The sequence below is a fragment of the Adiantum capillus-veneris genome, chromosome 19 (genome assembly GCF_014529385.1).
Source record: "Adiantum capillus-veneris isolate H3 chromosome 19, ASM1452938v2, whole genome shotgun sequence".
NCBI lineage: Eukaryota > Viridiplantae > Streptophyta > Polypodiopsida > Polypodiales > Pteridaceae > Adiantum > Adiantum capillus-veneris.
In genome coordinates this window covers 111299208-111308401 of record NC_140949.1, presented here as the reverse complement: position 1 = coordinate 111308401, position 9194 = coordinate 111299208, and the positions used below count along the sequence as shown (strand labels likewise).

Sequence of the window (9194 nt, the reverse complement as noted above, 5' to 3'; positions counted from 1 at the left end):
AGGCCATGAGAAATCGAAAGAAACAAACAGTAGATCTTAGACAGCTATAGGAAGTAATTGTAAAACGTGACACGAGGCAGTAGCGATCAAAAACGCACAAGCAGACAGGTAGGAGTAAAGAAAAAATGGCACCCGGCAGCACGTCACGAGGGAGGAAAGCAAATTTACACACACACATGCACGGGGTTGCGTACCCAGCAGCTGTGCTTGCCATGCTATGCCACGCAGACAAAAAGAAGCGCCTTTGATCGTTGCGCTGCGCGCGAACATATATAAGTGACGATATCCACCTCGCATAATCGAAGCTTCCACACTGAATATTCATGGGGGGCGGTTCTGAAACAGAACTCTTCCGCTGGCCTTCAGCTCGGCTTTGCCTCGTCGATGGAGATGAGCGAGCTCTGCTGCAGAGAGGCCCCTTCACTCTCTTCCTTGCGATGCACTCTCTCTCGCCTCACCTGGTCGCAGTAGAGGCCACCGTCACGTTCTTGCTGCAGCAGGGACTGATCTACGAGCTTGTCTTGGATGAGAAAGAGGGATTGTCAATGCATGTGGAGAGGCTTGAACAGCTGCTAAGGATCTATACAAATTTTGACTACTCTGGTAGGGCATGGTTTCAACATAATAACATTTCATTGCATGGCATTGTGTGTATATATATACAGTGATAAATGGGATGCATAATTACTTAATAGTGACAGAAGCCGACCTTATTTAGACCTTAATTAGAGCTCCTGGTTCCTACTCCAGCTGGTCAAAAGCTTGGGTTCACCCTAAGAACCATTTTCCGCCAGCAGTGACGTCGCAGTCCTGCGCTATCAAAATCACAGATTTGCTGCGCACCATCGTAATTCCGCATCGAAGTTATGCCATTTTGTGCACTCTCCTAATCGTTAAGGTTAAAAAGCTAGAACATTTTTTTAGTTGCTGCATTATGATTTGCAGACTATAGAGCCTGTACATGCATAAGTCTTAGAGATCATGCTTTTAATAGTGATCATGCTGCATGGGCACATTTTATATTTTCCATATTTTATATTTATTTACTTCAGCAATATCACTCACCTTCACATAACTCGCATTCACTCTTTTTTTTTTTCATTAAAAAAATTATTGCAGGTATTAAGGGAATCGGTAACAAAAGTCTAGATGAAGAAGATATTGCAGGAAAGTACTACACCCCAGACATGGAAGGAGGCAGGAGACCGTCCGCAGAAGCGCGAGGCTGCGATTACCTGCACTTCAAAAGCACAGCGCCTGAAGCAGAACTAGATAACAAGACCCTCCAATTGAGCTTGGCTGGGGCGACTTCTCCGCATGCAAGTGTATTGCCTCAAGGAAAGTACTACACCCCAGACATGGAAGGAGGCAGGAGACCGTCCGCAGAAGCGCGAGGCTGCGATTACCTGCACTTCAAAAGCACAGCGCCTGAAGCAGAACTAGATAACAAGACCCTCCAATTGAGCTTGGCTGGGGCGACTTCTCCGCATGCAAGTGTATTGCCTCAAGGAAAGTACTACACCCCAGACATGGAAGGAGGCAGGAGACCGTCCGCAGAAGCGCAAGGCTGCGATTACCTGCACTTCAAAAGCACAGCGCCTGAAGCAGAACTAGATAACAAGGCCCTCCAATTGAGCTTGGCTGGGGCGACTTCTCCGCATGCAAGTGTATTGCATCAGGATCATACAATGATGAGTGCCTGTGGCGACGGCGGCAACAGCGCAGTTCTGGGTGCGAGTCGGAGAATTATGAAGAGGATGCTTCAGGCAAGAAGAATATCAGCTGTAGCAAAGCTGTTCTCCAAGGCATTAGAAAGGGGAGCAATAAGGCCAGAGAGGCACATGGAGCTGTGCATGGTACCAGACCAGCGCCAAGGGGTTGCCGCTTGCGACGCCGGAGTCTCAACAGCTGTCGCGGACGTGGACCCTGTGGCGAAGGTGGTGGAGCTTGTGGAGAAGAGGACGACCTTGGGGGAGGTGGTCAGGCAAGAGAAGGGGAGAGGGCCACGTGGAAGCTGGACATTGAACGAGGTAGGCTTGCACATGCTGTTGAAAGCAGTGGTGGCAGCCAACATGATCGCCAGCTCTCAACAAATACACTCTCACACCAGCACTTAAGAGAACAAAAACCCTCACCTTAACGAACCTTGTACATTCATTCCCCTCTCAACTAACACAATTTTCCCACACCCTTAGTCTCAAGGTCTAATTATTAGATATTTTACAAAGAGTTTTTTCATGTTTTCTTAAAACACTTCCAAAACCCTACCCTTACTACCCGTGTACATTCGAGTCTCACCCAACACAATTTTCCCTCGCCCTTCTCATTAAGATATTTTGCATAAGAGAATCTTTCCGTGCTTTCTCAAAACACTCCTCTTTCTTCTTAAGGTGTCACCCAATTGCGGGCCTTTGTAATGTGTTTTACTGGCTTGCAGGGGACTAAATAAGCAAGGTATTCAACACATATTGCCTAGACTTAAGTCGTCCAAAAACCTCTCTATCCCATTTTCCGCACGTGTGGCCCTCCATGATGTCATGGAGCCAAACCTCATTTAAGCGTACCAGGTGTGGTCAACTGGAGGGATTTTGAGTTTTAGAGTTACTGATGTACATTTATTGAAGGGATTAAAAATGGAATTTGAAAAAAAAAACTACAAATATATGCAGGGCTTATGCAGTTTGCTTAGAAATAAGGATGTCAGTCAGGCTCAATCTCATAAGGAAAATCTTTCTAAAGCTGATGAGTATTTTATCAATAAGTTTTATGATCCTCCCAAAAGAAATAGCTAAAATTGCTTAGGTCAGAGGGAAGATTGTGACCCCATACATAGCGCACTTCCTTGACCGACCCATCCGTGAAGGAGAAATCAAAGAATCTATTAGTAAGCTCAAAACTCTACCGCGAAAGACACTACGTAATGGATTTTGTCGGGAGTTTTCCTTCTTCAAAATAGATTTCTGTAAAGCCTATGATAGAATTTGTCCTTTAGTCGGGTTTTGGCAGCTCATTCATCAAGTTTGTCAATTTTCTATCTTCAGATACTGGATCCATTGTCTCTTCCTCAGGGGTAGATGTAGAAGTCTCCATTAGTCTAAACTTTGGGAGGAATTGAAGGGCTTCCATTTCCATTGTCGGTGCACTCGTACCTTCTTCTATGTGACTAGCTCTATCTTTCTGTACTTCGACAGCTTCCAGCTTTGCTACGTGCTTCTGATATTCCTCTTCTTTGTTCATGAAACTAAGGGAAAGTGCCCTCCTCTACATCCATTCCCGTTTCAACTGTGTCTCTAGGTATTGGCACTTTTTCTCCAAGCCTGATATGTTGGATCAGAGCATTGAAGTGTGAGCACTGTCGGGTTTGCTTTTAGCTTTGTTAATAGCTCACTTTGGTCCTTGGGTCTAGCTTCCGTTTGTGCCACTTGTAGGTTGGTGACATCCAACTACATTTGTAGCTAGTAAACATGGGCGTTTGTATCTAAGATTATGGCATCTCGTTCTTTGATCTTCTTCTCATGGGCTTCATTCCTTGTTGTCAGCTATTCCACTAGCCTTCAAAGAGGTTTTGTGTTAGCCTCTCAGAGCCTTTTTGTCGCTACATGTGATGTCTCATGCAGAGTCTTGTACTCTTCTAGGATTGAATCTGCAACCTGGATTCTGTCTTCCAATAGTTGTTGGTTAATTGTCACAAGTTGGATGTGCTTTTGTTGATGATATACTTACACTCTTTAGTTTCTCTAAAATCTGGTGTGAGTACTCAGTGTACTCGTTGATGTCTTCTATGTTGGGTATGCAAGCCCAATTATGGGAATATCCAAATGTCCGGTGTCTAGCTCGTGGGTAGAGGCTTTATAACATGCAGATCAACTTTAGTTGTAAGTTAAGTGGTGCATGGCTTTTTGCCTTTCTATGTAAGGCTATACTTCAATAGAGAATACGTGTGTTTTTCAAGCCTAATCTGCTCTCTCTCTCTCTCTCTCTCTCTCTCTCTCTCGCATCTACTGCTCAGCACCACCCCATGGCTTGCCTCAGGCTACACCCACCATAGCTAGCTCAGAGCACAACAACTGGTATCAGAGCCACTGCTCTCGGCTCGAGTCGGCGTGCGGGAACCAGTGCCTGCAGAAGGGAAAGCAAATTGTCGACCTGCTCAAATCCGGCCAAAAACGGCATCAACCTGATCGCCCTGCTGTTGTAAGGCTTTTTCGACACTACGAGCATATCCAATTCGGCCTCTGCTGATCGCTACAAGTAGAACTACCCTCCTCGTCGTCTGTTGCGCCATCTCTACACAGAGCAATTTCGCCCTTTTTGTTTTCATTTTCACACTATGACTATAGTGTCATTCCTATTTTTTAGCCTTGGTCAAGAAGCGCTTCACACACATCACCTCGATAAAAGACATACTCACTCACACCCTCATCAAGTAATCTGTGCTCATTTTGGTGCGCGGCTTCAAGTTCGACAGATGCTGCCAATTTCAGTTTCGGCAATTTCGACAATCAAATTCAATTGTCTGTCAAATATGGCATCAAAAGTCAACATGCACACAAATCGGCAAGATCCCACACTCGGAAAAGCTTCTCAAAACAATGAAGTGGTGCAAGAAAGCTTCAAGACAAGATTTTCTCAGAGTATATCAAAACGCTTCAAAAGCTCAAGTCGGCAAGGAAGAGGCAAACAAGTTTTTTATACGCGGAGTTCCACTAAGGCGAAAGAAGATTTGCTTCGAGAACCAAGAGGTACATCAAAAGATGCTGAACATCCAGATCCGCTTCGAGACCACAGTACAAGTTTTTTCATCAACTTTTTTTTGCCAGTTTAGTGTCATAGTTTTTGTCAGCTTTTGTCTATTGTCAAAACCATCATAAACTTTCCAGTCAAAGCTTTTTCTTTTACATTGTCAGTTATTGTCATGCTTGTCAGTTGTCACATTGTACGAGTTATAGACACTGCCACAAAGATAAGTGGTAAGACCTCCCAATTTCTATCAGTTCTCAGTCCATTTTTGTTGCACTCTCATGAGGTTACTGGGTACACCTTAAACCCAAGGTTTGGCAGTGAACCAAAAACTCCATCATTTTTGGTAGCTACATATTTTGCCTACACCCTATCTGTTCAAGGGGGGGTTACTGACATAGCACTAGGTTATGGATAAACCAGAAATCCTTGGTTGTGAGAAAACCTAAAATTTACGGTTGACGAGTCACCAAAAACTCGAGGTATCATGAGTTGCTTGTCCAGTTCGGGCTTGAGGGGGGGATTGTTGGGTATGCAAGCCCAATTATGGGAATATCCAAATGTCCGATGTCTAGCTCGTGGGTACAGGCTCTATAGCATGCAGATCAACTTTAGTTGTAAGTCAAGTGGTGCATGGCTTTTTGCCTTTATATGTAAGGCTATACTTCAATAGAGAATACGTGTGTTTTTCAGGCCTAATCTCTTCTCTCTCTCTCTCTCTCTCTCTCTCTCTCTCTCTCTCTCTCTCTCTCTCTCTCTCTCTCTCTCTCTCTCTCTCTCTCTCTCGCTCGCATCTACTGCTCAACACCACACCATGGCTTGCCTCAGGCTACACCCACCATAGCTAGCTCAGAGCACAACATTCTAAGCCTTTTGCGCCAAATGTGGAGACTTCTTCGTGTTTTTTATCTTTATCTTCAGCCACTTCCTCCAGTGTTGTCTTTATGGTTGGCTGGGTAAATGGTCCAGCTTCTGTTCCAACTTCTTGTGGTGATTGCTCTATCTCCTTTTGAACTTCTTCTTTCTGGTGAGATTTCACTACTACTTCCACCATTGCTTGGCTGAGATGATGTACCTCTTATGCTGCTTCATATTCATTTGTTTGTTCTTGAGCTGGTTGCTCAAGAATCTTGATTCATTTCAATTGGGTTTGCTCCATATGGTTGTGTATTATTGATTGACGAGGGGGACCTTGTGGTTTCTTGAGCATCCAAAGGAAGTAAAGGAGCAGTGGCATCTCCCGCTAGCCCTTTCTCTCGTACTTTTTCTTCCCTCTCATAAGTTTGTTCAAGGTATGAGTGGGGATCTTGGCCAGAATGGTACATAGGATTCTTTGTTTGTAGTTTGGATGGCTTTGGTTTCCAGAATTCTTCAAAGTCACCTGCCAAGTCCCGTTCCTTTCAAAGGTCTCCTTTTCTCTTTCGAGGCAAGAAGCTCTTTGTGTCAGTTCTTCGATCGATTATGACGAGTGTTGATGCTTTCTTCTTTTAGTTGCAGGATATTCTACTTTTTGCTTCACTTTCTTCTTTTGAAGTTAAGGCCTTTCTCCTTGTCGATCGTCTTAGTTTTGGTGCATATGCTTCCTATTCTTCTTGCTTTTCCTCCTCATTCTTGACTCCAATGAGGTGATGAGCCATGTGTTCTGGTCAGGAGCAGGTGGTAAGTTATCTGTCATTCCCACCACATGGTAGTCTATCCTTGTGAGGGCTTCTAGTACTCCCAAGTACTTGATATCCGCAGTCTTTTTAAGTGCATTGAGGATATATTGGAGGGTGTGCTCGAGCGCGCTGGTAATTTGGTCTTCAAAACTGTTGTAAAATCCGATGCCACTACATGGTTTGGAAGGTGTACCTGCTTGGATTCTTTGCTATGAAATGCCAAATATTGAGAAAAACGACACGTCGGATCTTCATGTCGTTTGTGGACCATGTCAGCAAATGTCGTTGCTCGTGTATTTTTTGCAAATAGACCTATCCCTTTTTTTCCCTTGACCTCAATTGCTCGCCTGTTGCAAGTAGTTTGAGAGCTTCAACAAAAACTTCTATATGATTTGAACTTCTACCACTTGCCTGTTGGATTTGTTAGTCTGGTTGTGCCATCCTCTTCAATGGATCTCTGAAGCTCATAATCTCTTTGGAAATCTACTCCTCATAGAGGCAATTTGTAGTAGTCTAGTAACCGGAGTCTCCTGTGTGCTTCGGCCAATTCAAACTCGTTTGCTACATGATAGATCTCTCTTGGAAGAGTTGCATTTCCACTGCTTTCCCCTCTAGTATCTTGAAGGTTCCGTGGAAGATTTCCATGTGATGCTTTTCGAGTAGGTCTTCTCCAGCATATGTATTCTTAGCGACCTATGAAATCTTCTTGCAGCTAGTAGGGTGGAATCTCTTCCAATCTCTGCTTCATTGACTTCTTCTTTGGAGGGGCCAACGAGCTTTGCATTGATCCTGAGTAAAAACATATAGAAATGTACAATTAAGTACATTTCTGAGTACGATTACAACATTTTTTTTGCATGAATTTTGATTGCTCATTTCGAAGCAGAAAACCAAAATATCATCACCAAAAGCAATTGGGCTATTAATCGCGTTTCAGGTTCCAGTTTTGGGGTTTACTTATGCACTTGTGTAGAAGGAATTGAATAATGATAGGGTTTCGCTTTTGGAAGTATTTGGATGCAAAAATACCATATTTTGATCAATTTTTGGCTTGAAGGTCTTTCAAAAATGAAAAAGTAATGATGTACAATTTTGGAATGTCCATTTGACTTCCAAATTGGCGTGTGGGCTAGTGAGTATGTAGAGGAAATTGATGATCAAAATTTGCCAAGTCCCATCAATTTTGACTTTTAAGTTATTAATTGCGATTAATAGCTAGGTTCAAATTTTTTAACTTTTTGGCACTTTGAAGTTATGGGTGTTTGGTCATGATGTCCCGAAGCAATAAATTTGGTTTGATCAATTTTGGACACATAAGTTGTGTTATGTGTCGAATTTTGGCTTTGGTGCAAAGTAATTGCGTTTTTTGGTCTCGGAGTCAGTGAACAAGTGATGTTGTGCCCTGAGTGGGTTTTTGGCTTGAACACAACTTGTGAAAGAGTGCTAAATTGAAAAATCGCAAACAGACCTAAAATTTAGCCCCACACTTATTAATCGCGATTAATAGCCTATAATGAAAAAACTGACCAAATGCAATTTTGATGACCCACAAGATGTCCTAAAGTCTTAGCAAGTAATATTTGGCTCCTACTTGACCTTGTTTTGATCTGCTAACGCCTCTTGGTACTTGATACTATGACTTTGGTGATTTTTGGGCCTTGCACTTTGTGGCGGTCATTTCTGCACTCCAAGCATGTGCGCGGCTCCCTTAGGTCATCCTGACTTACCTGTTGGTTTTTGTCCAATTTGGAGCCGATTTGTGGCCATAGGTCAAAAATGACGCTTTGTTTCCATCTGAGCCAATTTTCCATATTCGGGGCATCAAATGAGCTTTGCTTTTGATTCTACCTAGGTACATTGGTAATAATATCTATGGGGAAGCCGTCTGTGAAGTAAAAATGAAATTCCAACTCTAAGCCAAATTCGAGATAATAGTTATAGTGGTCAACTAGTCATTTGGTCTCCTAGGAATGTTCTATAGGTCTTTGCTATATGTCCCCTATCAGTTTTGGTCATATTTGGTGGATTGACTTAGCCGATACGATCATTTTTGCGCTCTCTTTCTTCGGACAAATTCTATTAACCTAGGTTAGGAACCTACCTATCATGTCGTGTGAGAGATGGTGTATTGTAGTGGTCGCTAGAAGTCACATAAGGGGCGTGCAAGAAGTCTCCCGGAGCTCTCTCTAAAGTAGACAAGTGGAAATGAGATTATTTTTAGCCTACCTTGACTATACATACCCAAGCTTCCGGACTCATTTCCTCCCAAACTTTGAGTAATTAGTCCTATTTAAGTATACTTTTCTTTCTAAAATTTTTGAATTTGGATTCCGATTGCTCATGTTCCAAAGGTTCTGCAAATTCAGGTGTTACATTGGGCCCAAATTAGGCTTTCCATCACCATCCTCAGAATCGTACAAGATTTGACATGGTTTTCCATCTCTGCTTCTTGGTCATCACGGTCTCTTCCCTTCTCCAACTACATTAGTTTTGACATTTATTTATTATTTTTGACCATTTTATTACAAAAAAAATTAAGAAAAATCAAAATCTCACTCCAAAGAAAGAATTTCAAACCCAAAGATACTAAAATACACCTAATTTCAATACTTGGCCATATTTTTGTAGATTACTCCATTTTGATCATGTTTTGGCCCAAAAAGACAAAAAAGAGTAAAAATTACAATCTTTTTGGCTTTTTTGACTTATATTTACAATATAAACATACACCTAGGGGTTATCATATCATGTTCTCTCCATTCACTTAGTTAATAGGGCACTCTCATCTAATTTTTA

The 9194-nt window shown here is 42.5% G+C and overlaps 1 protein-coding gene across 1 annotated transcript; it reads left to right on the top strand.

Annotated features, from left to right (window-relative positions):
* The first annotated feature begins 323 nt into the window (after positions 1–323).
* Positions 324–2307, top strand: LOC147434663 (uncharacterized). Its single transcript, XM_086490008.1, has 2 exons — positions 324–603; positions 1120–2307. Exons 1-2 carry the CDS (start codon positions 324–326, stop codon positions 2115–2117), a joined length of 1278 nt encoding a protein of 425 aa, XP_086346134.1. The 3' UTR covers positions 2118–2307.
* Positions 2308–9194: the final 6887 nt, after the last annotated feature.